This window comes from Sciurus vulgaris (genome assembly GCF_902686455.1).
Source record: "Sciurus vulgaris genome assembly, chromosome: 6".
In the NCBI taxonomy this organism is placed as follows: domain Eukaryota; kingdom Metazoa; phylum Chordata; class Mammalia; order Rodentia; family Sciuridae; genus Sciurus; species Sciurus vulgaris.
Window position 1 is genome coordinate 35,684,550 of NC_136466.1, and position 23,530 is coordinate 35,708,079.

At 39.9% G+C, this 23,530-nt stretch overlaps 1 protein-coding gene across 1 annotated transcript in view; it reads right to left on the reverse strand.

The window, feature by feature from the left end:
* Positions 1-17,199, reverse strand: part of MAPK9 (mitogen-activated protein kinase 9) — a 59,565-nt gene extending 42,366 nt beyond the window's left edge. Inside the window, 2 exon segments of the mRNA XM_079143860.1 lie at positions 6,171-6,341; positions 16,964-17,199. Coding sequence (XP_078999986.1) covers positions 6,171-6,292 — 122 coding nt within the window. The 5' untranslated portion in view covers positions 6,293-6,341; positions 16,964-17,199.
* Between the last annotated feature and the right edge of the window lie 6,331 nt (positions 17,200-23,530).

Here is a 23,530-nt window from a genome sequence, read left to right on the forward strand (position 1 = left end):
TTTCTAGTTTCTTAATTTTAATAACTAGAGGCTTATAATTGTAATATAAATTTATGAATCTTTTATGGTGAATGCTTTTTTATGTCTTGTTTAAAGATGTCTTCCACCCCAAGATCATGAAAAAATAATCTTCCTATATTAAGTTCAGATAGCTTTAATGATTTGCCTTACACATTTACAGCAATTCAACTGAGGTTGATTTTTGAATATAAGGTGAGGCTGGGGTCAAGTTTCACTTTTTTCCACATAAATATTTGCATGCCCATTTATTTAAAAGACTATCCTTTCCCCCACTGCTCGGTAAGACCACTACTATCATAAATCATAAGCCCATTTGTTTTTTATTCTGTTTCTAGGTTCTTTATGGTATTCCACTGGTCTATTGTCTCTCCTTGTATCCATATTCACCACCAAATCACTATAGTTTCCTACTGAGTCTTTGTATCTGGAAGTCTGAGTCCTACCCCATTTTTCTTAAAGGGTATTAATTTCATTTTTTAATAAAAGGCTATTTAGATTTAGGTTATAATCAGTCTATAGACAAGTTTGAAATTTGATAACTTTATAGCATTTATTCTAACTCATAAACATGATATATCCCACTACTGTTTATCTTTTTCTAATATTTTTTAGCTTTTTGCAGAGGTCATTCACATTTTGTTATGGTTTTTCCCCTGCAAACATAATAATTAGAAAAATGTTATCCTATTTTAAATGGTATCCTTTTTGAACTTTCATTTTTTTTTTTTAAGATGGGATCTCATTACATTGATTTCCCAGGCTTTTTTAAAGAGCCCTTTAAAAACAGTTTATACTGGCTAGAGGAAGGGGGCAAGTTAAAGATATGATTCATAGGAAGTATTGGTTATGCCATTGCTGCCTTGAAGATGAAGGGGGTCAATCGAGAAGGAAAATGGGCAGTCTCTAGGAGCAATGAATGACCTTTGGTTGAAAGAACATGGGGTTGGGGACCACAGACCTAGAGCAGTAAGGAACTACATTCTGTCTACAACCTGAAATAAGCTTGGAAAAAGATTATTTCTCACAGTCTCCATGTAAGAGTTCAACCCAGCCAACATCTTGGTTTCAGCTTTCAGTGAGATGCTGAGCCAAGAATACAGGCAACCGGGCTCAGATTTCTGACCTATAGAACTATGAGATAATAAATGTGGGTTGTTCTAAGTCACTAATCTTGTGGTAATTTATTATTCAATAGTGGAAAATTAATATATTCTCTCTTCTATATTTTTCCTACTCTTTTGTCTCTCCAGGTTTTACTCTGGAAAATTTTTGTTGATATATCTTCTAGGTCACTATTTCTTCCTTCAGTTATATCTAACATATTGTTAAACTTAACTCATCAAATTCTTAATTCAATTACTATAGTTCTAAGTCCTATAATTTTCATTTAGTTCTTTTTAAAAAGTTCTCATTTCTATACCTAAAATTTTTATCTTGCCTTTTATCACTTTGATAATTATTTAAAAATGTGAATCTAACACCAATATCTCCTGTGAATCTGTTTCTTTTATCTGTTGTTTCTGATGGATTTTGTCTTATTGTCTTGTATGTCTAGTTAGTTTTGATTGTGTGCTAGGCCTAGCATTGTAAAAACTGTCATCTAGAAATAATTTGATATCTAGCATAATGCTATCTTCCTCCAGAGAGAATTAATATTTACTTCTGTTAACCATATGAGGACACTAATAATTTTAGTTTCACTTCTATAGAAGTTCAGCAAATGAAATGATTTGAATCATCATGGCAGTGCCTTCATGGGCTTATCTCTCTCTGGTTCATCTTTACTTCTAGGATGTAGCTTTTTAATGGTCCCAATACAAAGCAAAAGAAATTTGCTAGGCCCTATTAGAAAACCCTGAACAATAATCCCCATCTCTTAGCTATAAGGCAGTCCAACGTACTAGTCAAATCTCTCATCTGCCCCTTTCAGAATTTAAACATCCCCAAGAGAAAGACAATCCCAAATGCTGGGCTCCCCACACTAGACTTCTGTTTTTCCCTGGATTCCGATTTAGTAATTCTTCACTAACTTATAAGCTCTCTAGGGACAAATGCTGAGCATGGGGGAAGGGGTGGGAATGTTGTGAGCAAACTGGCACAATTGGTTCATAGCATATTTTTAATTAACATCCCTAATTTTAGCCACTTGTTTCATTTTCTGTACTTGTCATCTCTATATTCACAGGCTTTTAGGGATCTATTAAAGGAAGATTTTCTTCCTTATTACAAATGACTAATTTACTTATTCTCACTTCCTCTGCTGTTTGGTCTTATCAAGATTCCAACTTCTTTTAATATGTCAGAAATTTTTAAAAACATTCATTCACTGATATTGCCATTGTTCTTTTTGTGTGTTTCATTTACCATCTTAAACAAGGAATTCCAAACCATCATTTTAAAGGTGAACCATATTAAGACCCATGAAGACACAGAGGGTTGCCCAAGGTCACAGAGAACTATAGCAGTGAGGATCAACAGTGGATTTAGAACCTATGTCTTCTAAATCACAGCTATTCTGTGCTTCATACTAAATATCTCTTTTATCATGGAAATTTTTTCGTGAATGAATATTATGTTTATACATACCCATATGTACACATACACACTAATAGAGAAAAATAAAACAATTTAAGAGCAGGCCAATATTCATGATTATACAAAACTGGAGGAAGAAGGGAGTAAAAGAATACCAATTATTTCATGTTAAGATTGTAACTGTTAATGACTTTTGTACTACCAGATCTAATATTAAACACTCAAAAAAGGTTAAACATTTCATAGAACTGTTTCAAAAAATAAAAAATAAAAACTTTTCCTATTTTAGTTGAACAGTTTAACATTTTAGAAGGAGAAAGAAAAGGTATATGTATGTTTTCTGCACTTTTCCAATTAATTAATATTACATAGTTATGATATATTTATGATATTTATGAGCATTTTAAAATGATAAACATTTAAAAATTTATTTCCTAATAAATTTTACCAATATCGTCTAATGAATAAAACATAGAAACAAATCAGCAAAAACTTTAAAAACAATTCAAAACTAGGAGTTGGGGACTGGGAGAATAGATTAGTGGTAGAGTGCTTGCCTAGCATGCACAAGGCCCTGCATTCTATCCCCAGCACTATAAAATAAAACATAACAAATTTAGGTGTCAGAATATTTTATTCTGGTTCCAGTCCTTCCATTTAATTCTATACAAGTCAATAATCTGTACTTTTGTTTTATGTGTATACCTGCCCTTATGTCTTTACAATGCTTTAATTTAATAGACTAACAAGTTTTATAAACCACATGCTACTGTAAATGCACAGTCTTTTGTATTAGTTTCCTAATGCTACTATAATGAATTACCACAAAAGTACTGGTTTAAAACAACAAACTTATTGTCTTATAGTACTGGAGGTCAGAAGTTCAAAATGGATCTTATGGAGCCAAAATCAAAGAGTCAGTAGAACTTTACTTTTTCTACCTTTTAGAGGCTTCCAATATTCCCTGCTTCTTGGCTCTACATTACTACAAACTCTGTTTCTGTTATCCCATCTCCTTCTCTATGATCCTCTGGTCTTCCTTTTGTAAAGATCCATTTAATTACATTGTATCTACCAGACTAATCCAGGCTAATCCTCCAACTTCAAGATCATTAATTTAATCAAATCTTCAAAATTCCTTTTGTTGTATAAAGTAATATACTGATAGGGCCCAGGGATTAGGAGGTGAACATGAAGGGGGAGGGAGGGACATTATTCTGCCTATCAATTTTAAAGAACAATACTGACCAAAGAAATTTTCGGATCATCAATTAACAGTAAACTGCTTTAATAAGCAATATGAAAGAAAATTCATTTCCTGGGATGGAATTTATTATTTTATTAGTTTATTTTAGCAAAAGGAAGTTTGCTGTTTGTTTGAACAGTAATGCGCCATTACCAGATTATTTCCCCTCTCCTATGTGGTGTCTTACAGCCTGGTCAAAGGGAAAAGAGGGATAAAATGGGGATAAAGGAAGCCAAAAATCACTTCTAAAGTTTTTATTTTCCCAAATTAGAACATAAGATAGGAGGATACCATAAAACTGAATATCAGTTATAGCTATAAAATTAAAACTGTTCTTGAATATAAGTTGTCCTATGGAGATAAATACAATTATCTGAGAATTTTCAAGTAGGTATTTAATAAATATTTATTTACTCATTATTGCTAAGACTCTAAACATAGGTTAGGTCAGAGTCCTTGTCATACCAAAAGTATCAGTGGTTCAAGGTCATCAATAATTCCTACCTCACTTAAGCAACAAGGTCCCAAAAGACCAACAACTGGGTTTTGGTTCCAGGCCTACCACTAATACCTTGTGAGACAGGAAGAAGTCAATGCATCTACCCAGTCCTTAACTACACAATTTATACAGTGAGGGTTATGGTAGAGCTCATAGTGATTAGATAATATATACTAGTCACATTACTACTAACCTTCAAAACTAAGTGAATGACAAGTCTATTGAGCTAAAAGAAGTCCGTATTTAAAATAACTGCCTGTCTTAAAGCCACAAAGTGAACTCCCTGAAGATCTTTGATATGTCCTGCTACTATATCTTCCCTCCCTTCTCAATTGCCATCTAATGTTAGTTTTGTGTTAAATTACCATCTAATTCCAAATAAGAGATGGATTATAAATCAAAAGAATGTTTTATTATTCATAACTTTTTAATAACAAAATTTTTCTAATTTTAACAATCCACTGATTTTAAAACTTCTCTTGGCACAATGGATTTATGTATGAGTTAAGCATTCCTAATGTGACAAATTCCAAAATCTGAAATTTTTCGAGCACTGACATGATGCTCAAACAATTTTAGATTTTCGAGTATTTCAGATTCAGATTTTTTTTTTTTTTTAATTAGGAATGCTTAACAGGTTAAATCTACACAAATACTCCAAAATCTGAAAAAAAAAAAAAAATCTGAAATCAAAATACTTGTGCTCCCAAGCATTTCAGACAAAGGATATTCAACCCATAGCAATAGAGTATGTTGTCATTAAGAAGTCAAGATCACCACTATTTTATATATAAATTGGGCATTCCTTCCAAACAGCCCCTTCTCCCTCATTAGTTTCTCTTTCAAATTCTGGACTACAATCCTCTTAGCGCTGAGGGCCTTCAACCACCTAGGCCAAAAAAGAACAACTAATTTCCCTGATCATATATCTCTGTAACAAAGGATCAGTTAAAAACTGGTAAGGAAATTTCTCTAAGCTCAGCATCCCTACATGAAAAGATAAACTCTTCTACCACCCAAAGGAATTCTTTTATCTTTAATCCCTTTTGCCACTAGCTATAAACATTACATTTTCTTTTAGAGACAAAAATAATCTTGTTTTTATTGACCAGAAAGAGGGGGAAAAAAGTTTTGCCCAGAAAAATAAGGGATAAAATGTTTGGGAAGTGTTGATATCTATAGTCTAGAAAACATGTGAAAAACTTTACCTTTAGCTGGCCAGTGATGTCGCAGCAGCTGACTGTCTTACCATGCAAGAGACTAAGGTTCAGGGTCAGAATAACGGTTCTGACGTCCTGGGCTGGACACATAGTTGAAGAGAGACACCAAGGAAGAGACGGCCAGCCCAACCCCTCACACAGCATCCCTTCCTGGTTAATCCATGGTGTGATAATGACACTGACTGGCCTCATCCTGCCAATGAATGGCAAGGCACTGCAATGATGGCGCCTAGAAATGAATAGGAGTGATTGGGAATAAAAGGGGGAGGGGGGGAAAAGGTGGCCATGATGAAGAAATGAATAAAACTCCAAATTTCTGTTATACCTCTCACTGTCATACCTATTACTCTGATATCATAATGACAAGGGAAATGAAAAACAAAACAAAACCAAAAAATAAATAAATAAATAAATAAACAAACGAAGCAAAAGAAAAATTGCTACCTATTAATGCAGCATTCTAAGAATTTGGGTTTGTTCCTAAACCTGACTACATATAACTATTGCAAGAGGTTGATTCAATTTATCTCATAAACCTATAACAGAGTATTTTTTTTTATCATTTAGTGTTTCTAAATCCTGATGATTTAGTTTTACTTTTTATTAAAGCAAAAATTCAATCCACGCTATTAAAACAGACCAGACTTACCAAACAATTCCTTGGGCTCCAGAGCCAATTGGTTTCAACTGCTGATAACGTTTTAGGACAGTGAAAGTTGAGTCTGCCACTTGCACACTGTAAAACTGACTATCACATTTATTGTCACTCATGATGTAGTGTCATATAATATTCTGAAGAGCTGGTACTGCTGTCAGATTCCTTAAAAGAGAAACAAAATGAATGTGCATTCTTACGGAATTATACTTACACATCTCACTTAATAGCATTTCAAATACATTGGGATATAAGACAATGTGGCTGTTAGTTGATAAACTGAGTTGGACCAAGTTCTGAACCTAAGTAAGACACGAAAAATGCAGATATAAATGCAAAGACATTTCAGTGGAACACATGATGAAAGGAAGGAATTTTGAGGTCCAGTAAGATAGCATTTTAAGGGTTTGCTTTAGAAAATAACCCCTTTTGAGAAGATTAACATATTATTGCTAGCAATGGTAAAACTACACTACTAAATGCTTCTCATCAGTTTGCTTCTTGTGGGACCAGTTATGCCTAGCACTTTCAACCACAAATAAGGGCATTATTTCAAAATGATTGCTTCTATAATTCCTGAAGAAAAGCAAATGAACCAGTCTTTCCCTACATCTACAGATCCAGGTTAAAGTGATAAACGGAAAGCAAGATTCATGTTAAATGATGGTTTGTTAGAGGACTGGCAACTTGGGGATTTCCCATAAGTAATCATGGATGAGCCTCTGTTTTATGATGCTGGCCTGCAACCCCTGTACCTCACAAACTCTGCTGTGCCCTACAGTAGAAAATATCAATACTACAAAGTTTATTCACATATGTATAAGCATAAATTGGTAGCTGCAGTAAGTAGCTTCTTTGTGGTTTAAGCAGCAGGCTGAGATTTCTACTCTGCAGGAACCTAACTGATTTTATACAGAAAACAAGCAAACATTTACTTGATTTCCTAGCTCTTGTCTGATGACATTTATTAAAAGTTAGTAAGCTATTTATTTTGTTTTTTAATTAAAAAGTCAACAATAAAATCATTGGTAAACATCCCATAATGTTTAAAAAACATTTTTTCTATAACTCCATCAAATCCCTGCCTTTTGTTCAACTATCTAACATTTAACCCAATCAGTTTTTTGTAGTGATGATTTGTATTTCAATACAACCATGTCTAGGATTGCCATGAAACATGGAAATAAATTGATTAATGGCAACCTAAAAAAAGATGTGAAGTGAAATCAACAGTTTTTCCAACTGACAATTACCCCATGTTTTTCTCATTATTCTTGAGTTAATCTGACCAGCCATTCCTGCTGAAAGTCACTAGTACAGCTGGACAGAATGTGCCTCCAGGGACCATTTGCACTAGATGTTAGACAAACATGACTGTTCACATAAACTGCCCCCTGCCTCCAGCAGGATCATCATCCCATCTTACACTGGAACAACCTAAAGCTTCATGAACCAGAACTGCCAAGGCCACACTTCTGTGTAGAAGGGATTCAGGAACAGTCCCAGGTTAGCAGGTCACTGTACCTCAAGCTCCAGGAGGGTAGGCATATGTCTATCTGCTCACCATGCCCTCTCACACTCCAAGGACAGGTTAGGACGGGCCTGCCTATGGGACACTGAGCATTCAATAAACCTTCACTGACCCACATGCCAACATTTAATGATTCCCTGTAATGCTGTTTCATGTTATTGACATCTGAATGAATCTCCTTTTCCACATATCATAGTTCCCAAGAGACTGGAACAATTTAACTCAACCTTTAGGGAGTGTACACAAAGTGGTAATTATCACAGAAAATATACCATGAGTAGTTTTGAACCAGTCTTTAAGTAGCAGTAGCATTCACTATTGGTTGGAGAATTATGAGGATCAAGTCCATTACTTATGTTTGAACACAAGACACTATGAGGTAACGACCATAAGAAAAATGTAAACAAAGGCAAAAAGCAGAAGAGATCCTACATAATGGCAGGGCTACTGAAGACAAGGAAGATTTCATGGAGAAGGCAGCACCTACCTTAGACTATTTTGGTAGGGACAGACAGTAGAGGCACAGAACTCAAACTGACTGTCTAAACAAGGCAAACTGCTCAGCTTGGCTAGCAAGGTGCAAGTGCAAAGGATTAAACAGATTCAGCAAAAGGACAGGTACCCACTAAAACCTGCTCTGTTGGGGGCTGCCATTCCTTTGCCATACTGTAAGCACACCAGTGATACTGGTCACTTACAAAACATTTGCCCATGCAAATGAGATCCCATGTCATAACACAGTGCCTGTCTTCAGTGAACTTATAAAGCATGTGTTGTGGGCACACTCAGAAAGAGACCCAACACAAGAAACGTCCTGAACCCAAAAGGACAGGGAAGATTTTGGAGTTTGGGGAAAATGAGCACCTACAGAGAAGGATAGATAAGTCATTTGAGATTTAGTTTGCCAGGTAGTGGGGAAATGATGACAAAGAGAAAATGAGGTCAGATCACCACGGGCCACGAAAGCCACTCAGAGTCATATGAACTTGGTCCTGAGGGGTGTCAAAGCACCACACACACAATTAGCGTTGCTTTTCAGACAGATTATGTGGGAAGATGAGAAGATGATGGATTAGAGTGGGTGGGACTTGAGAGAGAGAGGGACCAGGTAAAAATGACAGGACAGAAGCATGTGGGGGATAAGAAAATAGTTTTGAGAAAGTGTATATGACTTGCTGACCTGGAGATGAGGAAAAATGAGGGTGAGAAGAAAAGCTGAAGGTAAAGCATGAAATATACACAGGGCTTGTGAGTTCAGTTTGAGGAAGGTGAATTTGAAATGCTAATGGACAAGCAGCACAACTGTGGCACCAGCTACTAATAAACTCCAGAATCCATCCCAACCTACTGGAAAAATAGCTGCTCAAGAAGAGACAATAGCTGGCAGCTTTTCTGGCTGCCAGGTATGGCCAGATGACCAACTTTTGGCCTTTGAGGTATGAATAGAAGTGATGTGTGCAACTTCACTTTACAGAAAGCTGCATACTCTCCAATCTAGCTGTCACAGACCCAGGGGTGGAAGTCACATACTACAGATGGAAAAGCTGTATTCCTGAATGACTCTGAGCACAGAGCCACCTCCCATTCTGGACTACCTGCTCATGTTGAGGTTGGCACAAATCAATCTTGACCTTGCTGAGCACTTTTAACTCCCTTTCCTATAGCTACTTGCAACCCATATTCTTACTGGTACAATATAGTACAAATCTTTTAATTTGGGGAGAATATCCAATCATACTAGGATCTACAATTATTAATGTAATTTCATCTCAAGATTTAAAATAATTCTAAAATTAAAATAAAGTGCCCTTATTAGGCAGAAAAAAATATCACCTAAGAGAGAAACTGTCAAAGCCCCCTACTCTGTCACATTTGGGTTTCATGAGAACAAGAGAAAAAAACTCAAGGCAACCTGAGAAAGCCACACAAATTTAGCTATTAATGAATCTACTCTGTTAAGATTGTATTTCAATAAAATGAAGCATCACCTGGGGCTCAGAAAAAGTTTTACAAATTGGGGAGTACAACCACATTAGTATCACATCAAAATCTGTATTCACTGCCTCTAGTTCTCACACCAGTGGGTGCTGGTTCCTCAACTGGGTTCCCACACTGTGTTGCTATGGTCACTATCATCAGTTCAACACGGTCCTCCATCCATACCACTTCTGTATTTGGTAGCAACCACCAGCCTGGACTATAACAACTTTTGCAGGTCTGCCTCCTTCCCCAGGTTTTAACTTCTCAAAAGTAGGGAGGAAGGGCTGGGGAGATAGCTCAGTTGGTAGAGTGCTTGCCTTGCAAGTACAAGGCCCTGGGTTTGATCCCTAGTACCAAAAAAAAAAAGTAGGGAGGAAGGGGCTGGGGGTATAGTTCAGCAGTAAAGTACTTGCCCATCAAGCACAAGGACCTGTATTCATTCCCAGCATCCGCCCTTCTCCCCCGACCACAAAAAAAGCAGGGAGGGGAAAGGAGTAAACAAGTGTAGAGAGATACAAGTGAAGGAAGGCTTCATGGAGGAGGCAAGACATGACCTGTTCACTGTATCAACCAGGGCATGGGAATGTGGATACTTTCATACATGCTACTCAGAGCTATAAATTGGTAAAACACTTTGTTTTTTTAAACAAGTAATAGCTAATGAAAAGTTCATTCGCATGCAAATCCTAACTACAATTCTATAAATGTATCTAACAAATACCTAAGTATTCAAAGATATTTGTGCAAGGATGTTTGTAGCACTTCTTGTGATAGGCAAAAACCTACAAATATACACTAAAAATATACACAAATATACAAATATACAAATATACACAAAAACCTAAAATATACACTATAGATTGAATTATTAAAATCACAGCATAAAGTGGCATTAAAGCCATTAAATAGAATGCAGGGACATTATATGTATTGATATGGAAAGATGTTTAAGATAGAGAAAAGAAACAAATTGAAGAGTACACATAGTAAATGCCAATCTATGTCCATGTACATGTACATACACACACAATGTAAACAAGTACAGAGGAAAAATAAGAAATGAGAAGATTTCCCTTTTCCCATTAACAACTTTCTGGTCTTTTTTTTTTTTTTAAACCATGCACATATTTCACATTTTAAAAACCTGATTACAAGAACTTTTAAATGAAAAACTAAAAAATAATCCTTCTGATGCCCCTATGGAGGATGCATTTAAGGCAGATGAGACTAGAGAAGGGAGAGTGGGCCAGGCTCTAAGGGATACACTGATAAATGCTCTAACAACTTATGAGGGGTGTAGTACTATTCCTACTGTGCAAATGAGGAAACTGGGGTTTGGAGATAGTAAAAGAGTTGCCCAAATTCCCAGGACATCCAGATTTGAACTGAAGTGTGTTTGACCACATATTCATTTTCTTCCCAACATACCATTCTAATCTCTAATTTTATTTAGAAAGTAGTCATGTGTCCAAGGGTTGGTTAGGGCTAGGCCAGAAAAATGACAGGCCTCATTTCATCACATATTTGTCTTTCCGACACCAAAACATTTTTTCTTCTTCTGATAAAGATGATTCAGTGATCTACACTCAAACCTTTAATCACATAACAGCTTCAGAACACTCAAGACATGTAATATTTAAATGAACTGACTTGCTGTGGTTAACTGCAGATTCTCACAATCACCCTCTTTGTTTCAACAGTTTCTCCTGAATTTTTTTTATTATCAAACTTGTTTTTTGTCCTATTTTAATTCTTATGAAAAATATAGCTTTGTAAAACAAACTTTTTTTTTTCCTTAGTGCTGAGAACCAAACTCAGGGATTCACACATGCTAAGCAATTGCTGTACCACTGAACTACACCCCCAGACCAAACTTATTTTGATAATCAAGAACCTTATAGCCTTGCAGGGCCATTCTGAACATCAGTTCTTAAGTGACAGTACATACTATAATGCAAAATAACAACTAGTATTTGGTTATCACTTCACCAACTATTGGACCTAAGGATCCAGGAAGCTTTCTTTCCGCCAGCCTTGATTTCAGGCACCTGGGCCTATCCATCTTCATCCTCTTCAGTTTCCACTCTCAGCTGTGGGGTAGGCCTTCTTATCACTCTCTGAATCCAGAAACATCAGAAGCACTATGTGAGCCTCCATTTGTGCTACCTCCAACCACTGCACACAAGCCACTTTAGAGAGAACTGTCCACCTGAGAACCTGTACACAAATACTCATGTACTATTTGTAACAGACCAAAACTAGAAATAATCCAAATGTCCTTCAATTGGTGAATGGTTAAATGACTGTACATTCATACCAGGGAATACTGCTCAGCATCAAAAAGATATAATTCAGGTGAATCTCAAGGACATGATACAGTTGGCCCTCCATAACCTCTACATCTGAGGATTAAATCTACCATGGACAGAAAGTATTTTGGAAGATCCATGGGTACTATGATACAGTAAGAGAGGAGGAAAAAGTTCTGGTGTGCTATTGTTGTATGTTAGGGTGACTATGGGTAATAATAATGAGGTATACATTTCAAAAAGCTGGAAGATTTTGAAAGTTTTTACTATAAAGAATGACAAATGTTTGAGGTGGTAGAATGTCTGACCTGATTTAAATATTATATGATGTATACATGTATCAAAACAGTGTAGGTACCCCCACTAATATGGACAATTTTTATGTTTTATGTATCAGTTAAAAATAAATTTAAGGCTGGGGTTGTGGCTCAGTGTTACAGCACTTGCCTACCATGTATGAGGCACTGGATGTGATTCTCAGCACCACATATAAATAAATAAAATAAAGATCCACTGACAACTAAAAAAATATTAAAAAATAAATTTAAGTTAAAAAAGACATTTGGGGAAAACTACATCTATACTGAACATGTAAAATACTGACATTTTTTTCTTGTCATTATTCCCTAAATTATACAATTATTCACATAGTATTGACACTGTATTAGGTATTGTTAATCATTTAGAGATAAAGTTATATGAGAGGATTTGCATAGGTTATATGCAAATACTATACCATTTTATATAATGGTCTTGAGCATCGATGGATTTTGGTATCTATAGGGGAGTCCTAGAATCAATTCCCCAAGGATATTAAGGACAATTCTACTTAGTTAAAAAAAAAAAAAAAAAAAAACAACTCAAAAGGTCACATTCTATAAAATCTCATATATTTTTGAAATGACAAAATTAAAGAGCTGTATAAAATATTAGTGGTTGTCAGGGGTTTTAGATGGTGGGGGCAAGGTAGGGAATAAGGCGTAGCACAAAGAGATCTTTGATATGATAAAATAGTTCTGTATCTTTATTGTGGCAGTGGAAGTAGTTCTACAAATCTCCATATATGATAAAATAATAGTGAACTGTACATACACACTGTACTAAAGCCAATTTCCTTGTTTTGATAATGTACTATCATTATGTAAATATACAATCACTGGAGAAGACTGGGTGAAAGGTTCATGGGTTTTTGCGACTTCTTATGGGTCTACAATTATTGCACAATAAGGAATTTTTAAAAAGAGAGATTTGTTGAAAATATGCAGTGATCATAGCATTCTCCTGTTTGAATTTCTTTAATAGTAACTTTGAGAGTAAGATTTAAAATCTTAGTAGGAGAGGGCAGGCACTCTTCCACTCTTGGGCAAACTACCTAGGACAAGCAGATGCACCTGTTGCATACCTGCAGGCCTATGCCCCAGCAGTTTCATCAGCCTGAAATGATTTCCCTCTCAATTCTTTTCTTCTGGCCAACCTTCATCCTCCCTTGAAATGTAGTTAGAGCATCTGCTCCTTCCTCAAGCTTTCCTCTACTGCCTTTCCCTTCAAACTGTGCTGGGCCTGCCCCTGTTTTTGCCATCACAACTTGTCTTTATTTTATTTTGCATTGTAAGTCTACTTCCATCTCTACTCTTAGCTTTTTAAAGGTAGAAAATAGGTCTGACTTACTTCTCAATCTCCTACTAATTACATAGTGGGTGCCCAATGAATGTTTAGTAGGGTGAAATTAATTGAAGAATTAATGTGGTAGGGCAGATTGGAGCAATGTTTAAGATCAGTACTCTGGAGTCAAACTCTCAATGGGTCAGTCACTTATCTGGGTGATCTGGGGCAAATGACAGTAGTCATCTGTAAAAGAGAGATGAACACAGAATGTTAGGGTACCTTTAGATGGGAGAGTGAAGCCCACCCAAGAAGGTGTCATTGACAAGTGCACCCTGAATCTGACTGAACCAACTACTAATTTTCAGGAAATACAAAGAAAAGCATTAAGTTACATTGCAGAGCTATTGTCAGTAAAACCCCAACTATGGAAATGCTAAGGAAAACCCATGTACTTCAACAAGTAAACTTTAAGAGAAAGTAAAAAGAAAACAGGGGGAATCTATAGGTGAAAACAAATGTAAAGATACATAAAAAGGGCTGGGGTTGTAGCTCAATGGTAGCGCATTTCCCTAGAACACTTGAGGCTCTGGGTTTGATCCTTAGCACCATATAAAAATAAAGGTATTGTGTCCACCTAGAACTAAAAAAAATACATATTAAAAAAAAAAAAAGACATTAACCAATCACAACATATGGATCTTACCTGGATCTGCCTTCAAGTAATTAAAGAAACAACAGAATTCATAACATAATAAGAAATTTAAATACTAACTGGTTATTTGACATGAATGAATTATTGCCTATTCAAATTTAAAAGGTCCTTATCTTTTAAGACATATACCGAAAAAATCATGGGTGAAGTTAGGCAATATTTAGGATATGCTGGAAAATAATGAGTGGAGTAAATGTGTAAGTGAATAAGGTTAGGAATGAAACAAAATTAATGTTTTATCTTGTACATCATGAAAACAATGAGCTTACTATTAATTGCTTTGTATGGCACTTGGAAAATCTTATTTTAAATAGATAAATTCAAGTGTATCTTCAAACATTTATTTAAGGGAGCAAATAAACACATTTTAATCTACCAACAAATTATTATAAAGACTTGGCCACCTCAGATTTAAATTTTCTGAAAAAAAAAAAAAAAAAAAAAAAAAAAGTCAAAGCTTTCCAGAGACTATGCCAAAAAAGAATTATTTCTAATCTCACAGGATTCTCCTGGAAGGGGGAAAAGAAGGTTAAAAGGAGGAAAACATTTAAAAAGACTGGTTGTTATTTTTTCCAGAACAAATTAAAAGCCAAACAAAAATACTCAGAGCTGAGGAAAGAATGTTGATTTGGGGGAAGATCTGGGTTCAAATTCCACTTACCAGTCACTTGCTATGAAACAGACTGCAAAATGCTGTGAGCCTCCTCTTCCTCATCTGTAAAAATGAGTTTCATAGCTGCTACTCACAGAGCTCCAGCAACAATCAAACGAGTACCTGGGCTGGTACCTGAGCAAACAGGGCCTAGTTCCCCTGGCCTTAGGCTACTTTTCCAGATCCTCACAGCTCCTCCCTCCCACATAATCTGTCCTAGAGGTTGACAATCTTGCAACCAAGGCTGAATGAGGTCTGCATTTTTCTTGGCTCACTGCATTTTTATGAAAAGTTTTAATTAGGTATTGCCAGCACTTAAAAACCAGGAGAGTACAGATACAAATTTGGAGTTCTGACTTGTAAAAATTGCTACAAGAAAATTGCTAGTTCTCCCCAGTCCCCATTATTCCATGATCATACACTTGTCCGGGGGCTGATTCTCTGGACTAAGGTCCTTCATTGGTCTTGCCCTTTCACACTTCTGTGCCCCTCCCTGCCTGGAAAATTTCTGGTCGAGATTAAAGGCCCACCAGCAATACCTGTCGCCTCCTTCACATTTTCATGGCACAGAACCTCCTCTACCGCAAGCATAACACCCTGTCCTGGAATCAGTCTTCTCTTTGGGTTCCTGGGCTCTCTGGGGGAAGGGACCTTGTTGTTATCTCTTTTGTGTCCCTAGGGCCTAGCAGAAAGCATGACCTAGATAATGCAGAATTCAGTAGCTGTCTCTCTAATGTGTGTAAAGAAACTAAAGCTAAAGTCTTCCAAAAATTTAAGATTTATATCACAGCTTGTTCTGATAGCTACCAAATAAAGGGGTCGAGGATATTTAAAAATTTCACAAACAAGCTTCCATCTGCTTGCAAGTTTCAACAGAAGTCACTAAACGTACAGATAAAGCAGAGACAACAGGCAGGCAAGGGCATTCCTTACATCATTCAACTGATACTACTAAATACTTACTGTGTGCTTCCTAAGCACTGCACAAATCAGGTAACTACCTGTTTACATAAAGCTACAGAAAATAAACAGGCAAATAAACAAAAAGGTGTCAAACTAGAATAAGTGCTAGAAAGTAAATGAAATAAAAGAATAGAATGACTAAGGGAAGAAAAAGGGTGGTCAAGGCAGGCCTCAATAAAAATGAGACACCTGACCACAGGAAGGAGCAGTAAGAGCCATCTGTGTAAAAATTCCAATGACAACTTCCTAACAAGAGAAACAACAGCAGGTGCAAAGGTCCTGAGGTAAATGGATTTGGCATGTTCAAGGCCAGGTGGGATGGGCGAGCTAGAAGAGCAGTGTTCTGGGTGTGTGTGGCGGGGAAAGTAGAGGAGGTAGAAGAGGTGGGCAGGGCTCACTTTGGCTTTGCCAGGGACTGTGCAATGACAAGGCATTGGAGGTGTGCAGGAAGCGGGGTTGGGGGAGCACCCTGGGCTGACCGGGAGGGGATTCCTACCACAGCCACACCACCAAGGGGCAATATCCCGCCCAGTTTTCTACAAATGTGCACTGGGTGCTGCCCAGACGCTTTCATATAGTCATATAGACGGACAACAACTGTCCAAAAACAGAGTAGACATTTTCCCCACTTTCCTGAGGGGAAAACCGAGGACGAGCGAATGTCAGTCCCTTGGCCAAGGTCGCGGGGACCAGACTCGGGGCTCCTGGACACCCTGTACGGGTGCGCAGCTGTGTACCCTACAACCAGGAGGGATGGCGCCTACAGACCCCTCGGAGAGGTCTGCTGGGGCCGGGCCAGAAAGCGGACCCGAAGCCCCGGGGTGCTGACAGCCGGACCGGAGGGGGCGACTGCGGCATCCTGGAGGACAGGGGCGGCGGCCGTGGCGGACAGCGCCCGGTAGACCCTAGCCCACCCGGCCCCGCAGCTCCGCGTCCGCCCCACAGACCCCGGCCGCGCGGTTTTCCCGCCGCCCCTCCCCAGAGTGGCCTGGCCCAAGCAGCCCCCGCCAGGCCTAGCCCGCCCGCCGGGCTCACCTCGCCTCCCCGCCGCCGCGCCAGGGAGAGAGGGCGAGCGGGTAGACTGGCGGCGCAGCGCGCTAGCCGTTCCCGGCTCCGCTGCCCGGGGCTCGGCCCGCCGCCCCGCCCCGCTCTGCTCCGCCCCGTCGCCGCCGCAGTGGGTGTGAGGGGCGCCGGGGCGCTTCGACCCTTCCGGTCCGGCTCCCTTCCCCTCCGCTGCAGCCACCGCCGCCGCCACGGCGCTCTGCCTGACAGACCCTCAGGCCCACCAATCAGCGCGCGGAGTGTCGGACAGGCGCGACCAATCGTGCCAAGGGGGCGGGTCGCTGCCGGGAGATAAGGGAGGGGCCAGGAGCTGTGTAGGCCCCCCAGGCCTGGACCAGGGTCGGGTGGGAGCGGCGCCCCCTAGGGGGCTCTACCCCACGGGCCGACGGGCCACTGCGCTCGGGTCTGCGTTGTGAGCGCAGCGGGCTGGAGACGCACGCTTAGCTTGACTCGCCTGCCTAGCCCGCCCTCGGAAAGGGGGGAGGTGCGCAGCACGGCGGCTGGACGCAGAGTGGGGAGGCGGCGGAGAGGGTGGACAGAGGGGACCGAGAACCCGCGAGGGCCAGACCGGCGAGCGGGGGCGGGGGGGGTGCCTTACTGCTGTGGGGTTCGAGGGCCTCGGGGCTGCAGGTACAGGCGTGCAGCGGCGAGGCGGCTTGGAAAGGGACCCGGGCCTGCCAGTTCAGAAACAGGCTGGGGCCTCGGCTTCCAGGAACCCGTCGTATAATGGACCCGGGAGGAGGAGGCAAAGGCGGCGAGGGAGGAGGGAGGAGCACAGGGTCCCGACTCCGTTGCTTGCTGCAGCGAGGGGCGCTTGCCACACTGAATCGGTTTGTAGGGGTGCGACCAGAAATCAGGTTACTGTAGGGAGGGAGTGGTGAGGAGAAATGACCATGAACCCGACAACTCAGTGACAGGAAAGGGCTAGAACTCTTGGTGACAGGAGTCAGGCCTCTGTTGGGGTGTAGGAGGGATTTGAGCAGTGCTTAGGGACCCCAAAGGACTGGGGTCCCTTGACACTGAGCTGCTTTTGAGTCATCCTCTGCAGCCCTCGGCCCTCAGATCCGGTTCCAGCAGGCCCAGGTTCGTATAAAATGTTTGGGGAACATGGAGGGTTTGGAGTGTTGACAAATCTGAATTTGGATAGTAAGTTGGAAGTGAGGCAAGGAGACAGGACACATTGGGGTGAAGCTCAGGGACCTGTGGATGGGGAGAGAATGTGGGAGTAGGGTTTTGGGGACTGGAGGAGTAAGAGGCAGTGTTTGACAAATGGTGACTCTGGAGGTAGACTGGCAGTCACTGGATGCCAGAATCCACCAAGTAACCAGGGCAAATGGGGAGGTCAAAGAGTTGAGGACATGAAAGGTGGCAGCAGAAGTTGGGGAGGGCAGCAAGCCCTAGACCCAGGTTCCTGAGAAGGGCTGGTGAAGCACCAGGGCCTCAGAGGAGAAGGGGGATAGAGAAAGAGACCCTGCCAGAATCTCCCCCTTTAGCCACACTACCTTGGCCACCAGAGGGAGTTTTCTAAAATTGAGTATGGCTCCTCCCTGCTTAAAAGAATTCTAGCTCCTAAGTGTAGGCTTCCTTGAAAAAGGTGTCTGGTGGCCTCATGACCATACCTGTTCTCACCTCTGCCTTACCTGCCACCTGCCTCAAGTGCACAACAGAAAACAACACCAACAATTGCCATTTGGGTAAACTAGTAAAAAGTCTGGCTGTGGTTTCACCAAGGGGCATCCATGGATTCTTCCCCTCAGATTAGGACGAGGCCATCAGTTCTCAGACAAAGCTGATTTTATAATATTCACCCCATGCAAGGTAAATAACCCCAAATCACTATATATACATTCATACCTATATATACATGTTATGCTGGGTTTTCCATAAGCATTCTGTTTATTTCAGAGACACTTTTTTTCTGGCTTATGAAATATGATGAACATTTATGAATGCAGAGCCTGAGGTGACATGGCAGAGAGAGGAGCTGTCCATGCCTTAGAAAAGCACAAAGATTCCTGGTCAAGGCCTATAAGTGAGAAGATTCTGCCAAGAGTATGATGTGAACCAAATGGGATACATATACACAACCGACACCTGATCATGCCTGCCAAAAGTGAAAAAGCAGTTGAGGAAGTACTCCTGGACAGGAGGAAGCCCCAGCTGAAGCTGTAAAGCCAGTAGGAACGTGCTGGGCCAGTGGCTCAGGCAAGGATTGTGTGCTGTGTTCAAGGAACCTCAAGTCACCTAGTCTTGCTGGAGAGGAATGTGAGGGGACTGGAGCAGTAATAACCTTTGAGATGCATTGGCACTGCTACCTAGTGGCACATGGGCTGGTATGAGCTCACTGATATGCCTTGTTTATTCCTAAGGGGTTGGAATATATTTTTAATTTGCTTTTTCACTTAGTTGTCAACATTTAAAAATTGGGAGGCTTTACTTTAAATGAACAAACAAACCAAACCATTGTTGGCTTCTGTTGAATAGTTTGATCTGGCAACATAGGGCCTGTATTTCCTTTTAGGTGAGGTCTCCAGTTTACTACCATTTTATACTCCCTATGACCCACATCTGGCTGTAGCTTCATTAATTTCCTAGCTGCTGGCCTTTGGGAGCTTCAGAGGATGAAAACCAGGCTGTGGCATAAAAGGCAACTATTGAAGGGTATTAAGCAAGGAGTTAAGTGACATGGTTAGATGTTTATTTCAGAAAGATCACTAAGGCTTGTGAGATGTGGGGGATGAGGGGCATGAGGCCACAAGACTAGTTGGGAACTATTGCATAGGCCCTTTTGGAAGAAGCTGAGCCCTAACCTGGGGCCATGGAAGTAGGTGCCATTAGGAAGGAGTTGAATCTAAAACTGTTTCAGGACCTTAAGGAAATGCAAATTAATCTGCAGTGAGCCACCACTACATACCCACACTGATGCCTGCACTAAAGAAAAATAACAAGTGTTGGTGATGATGGAGCAATTGGAACTCTCATGCAGTGCTGGTGGGAAAGCAAAATGGTGTATCTACTTTGCAAAAACAAATTTCTGATAAAGTTGAACATAAACCATTCATATCATCCAGCATTCCTGGGTATTTATCCAAGAAAGATAAAAACATGAATGTGTATAACCTCTTTATTCAAAACAGTCAAAAACTTGAAACTAACCTTTATGTTTATGATCCAGTGAATGGATAAACAAACTACATCCATGTTGTGGACTCTTACTTGGCAATAAATGGAATCGGCCTGCTGATAAATGTGCAACATGTATAAGTATCATAAACATTATGCTAAGTGAAAGAAGCCAAGAAGAAGAAGAGCATAAGACTACATACTTCTTGATTCCATTCCTATGGCATTCTGGAAAAATAAAAATTGATCAATGGGTTGCCAGTAGTCAAGTTGGGAGAGGGTAATAATTATGGCAGCCCACCTTGAAATTTTGGGGTGATGGACATACTCTATACTGTAATTTTGGTGGTCATATGACTATTTGTTGGAACTCAGGATTATGCACCTACGAAAGGGCAACTTTTAATATCTGTAAATTATATTTAAATAAACTTGACATAAAGGGAATAGAATGAAAGATTGAAATTCTTAGGTCTTAATAAGAAGTGGAACATGGGGGCAATGCAGAAAGGGGAGTCAGAGGAAGCTGCAGTTCCTGGCTTGAGTTTGGAGTAGAGCTCTCTACCCTGGGCCAAACTTTTGCAAAGTAGATGCACCATTTTGCTTTCTCACCAAAAGTGCTTGAAAGTACAAATTATTCCATGTCATCACCAACACTTGACACTGTTCTTTAGTGTAGATATCAGAGTGGGCATATAGTGGTAGCTCATTGCAGATTAATTATTATTAATTTCCTCCCTACCTAGAGCAAAACCCTTTCTAGCCTGCTTCCTAGCTACCTAACTGCCTATCTGCTTTCCCTGTGCTTATCTTCGACTCCGTGGTCCTTGACTGGGTAGCTTCTCTGATGAAAGTCACCTGCCTGTTCTCTCTTTCTGAAACCCTTAGCCTCCTTTGACTTCCTTCCCTGTCCTGACTCTCAGCTCTGGCCACTCCTCAGTGCCACAACTGACAGAGACACTGCCCACCTCCCTGCTCCACACTGGCTCAACAAGTAGAAGAAAGCATAGGAGACAGGAGAAACCCAGGCCTCCATTCCCTGGTCTGGGGTACTAGTGGCTTTTCCAAAAGTCAGCTGTATGTGCATCTACAGGGCTGATGGATTTACATGGCTCTGATCTTAATCACCTTTGACTGACCTGGGTTTTATTCTGTCCCAAACTGGTTTGAAATTTCATAGTGAAGTCCTGTGAGAGCCCCCTTGGGTGTGGCTTCCACCCCTGTGCTAATTAGTCGGTTGGGCTGAACAATCAGGCTCACATAAGGACCACAACAAGTGAAAGATAGACTGAACTGGGAAAGGCAGAGGTCCAAGGAATTGTCCTCTAGCAAACATAAGAAAGAACGCATCATAGCTGGGGCATAACTGAGGGTGTGAGTGCTATATAGACCAGGTTATTCAATGACTGTAGAAATGAGTAATGAATACTGTAGCTCTCAACCCTCTTCCTCCAGGTATCCTCCAAAGTTTCAGCAGCTGTACCCTCACTCTCAGGGGACCAGAAGGTTCTTTTCCAGAAGTCTGACCAGTCCTAAAGGCAAGACCTGAGATATTAACATGACACCCTACACCCCCTAGAATTTTCCCAGATTTCCCAGCAGTGAATCTTGGCATCAGTAAGGCCTATCACATACTCAGAACTTCTGATTTGCTCACCTCGAATCTGAGCAGACAGCCTGAGTTCATGTGACAAAGAAAACTAAGACAATAAAATAGTCTTAAACAAAAACTATGACAAGTGTGGTGGTGCGCACCTGAAATTCCAGCTACTTGGCGGGTTGAGGAAGGAGGATTGCAAATTTGAGGCCAGTCTGGGATTTTTCCCATTGCTGTAAATAAAGAAAGAAAGTAGAGACTATGTGGAGAAGGAAATTTCAAGAGAAAACTAAAACCTATGCAGTTCAGAAAAAAATGAAAAAAAAAATCACATCCTTGAGACAAGATCTATTCATTTAAAAAGTATTCAGTATACAAGAGTATGTCCTTGCTCTCTCAACTGAGATGACCTAGAAGCAATGACATCCAAGTAGCAGCAAGTATACCTAAAGCTTGGATCTTGGTTTCTAATGCCATTTTCTCATAAAAATCACCAAGGGTTCCTGGATAAATAACTGATTCTACGACTCAGAGAAGATGAGCCTGGAGTTCGTTGTAGTTCAATAAGGAAGTACTTACAAAATACACAAACACGCACCATGATGGGGGTATGTCAATGAGGCACAAAAGCCAACTGAATGAACCCCTAAGATTTGAAGTGACGAGAATGACTTTTTTCTCTGGTTTCCTCCCCGCAAACCCATAACCCCATTCTCAACAAGAGAAAAGCATCAAAAACAAACCCAACTGAGGGCCATTCTATGAAATACCCAGCAGTACTCCTTAACATTGTCAAGGTCATCAGAAACAAGGAAAGAATGAGAAATTGTCATAGCCAGAAGGATCTTTTTTTTTTTTAATTGTAAACAAATGGGATACATGTTGTTTCTGTTTGTGCATGGAGTAACAGCACACCATTTGCATATTCATACATTTACATAGAGTAATGATGTTTGATTCATTCTGTTATTTTTTTCCTTCCCCCCCCACCCCTCCCACCTCTCTTTTCCCTCTATACAGTCCCTCCTTCCTCCATTCTTGCCCCCCTCCCACCCCCCCATTATGTGTCATCATCCGCTTATCAGTGAGATCACAGAAGGATCTTAAGGAACATGTAATGTGGCATACAAGAACAGAAAAAGAACATTAGATTAAAACTAAGTAAATATGATTAAAGTATAGACTTTAGTTTTTTAAATATATGACATATATATATGTACATATATTCAAGGCAAAGAACTCTTGGAAACTAAATCATGTTGGCAGAAATGAAAAATCATAGTAGTAGATAAGCTGGGAAAGAAAACTGAAGAAATTTCACAATCAGTAGAGTAAGAAGACAAGATGGACAAATAGAAAAGATAAGCAATGTAGAGGCCAATCCATCCATTTAACCTCTGAATAATATGCATTCCAGAAAGACCAGAGAAACAGAGAAAGCACTACAACCAAAGTAATTCAAGATTTTCCAGAAACTAAGGGCATCAGTTACCAGGCTGAATTCAACACCAAATGAAGAGACTTAAGATACTACATTGTGATATATTAGAACACAGGAATAAAAGAAGACAATAAGAAAGTCACCTACAAAGACACATGAGAGCAACTTTGGACTCAACAGCAATAGTGGAACCCAAATGATAGAGCATTACCTTTAAAATTCTGAACAAAAAGTTTTTTTCTATCCTAGAATTCTATACTTGGGTAAATCCTCAATTAAGTAGGAATTATAAAGTCATTTCCAGATCCGTAAGTTCTCAGAAAATTGACCTGTTGCTGTGGAAGAATGCTTGTGTCACCCCCACTTCCAAATTCATATT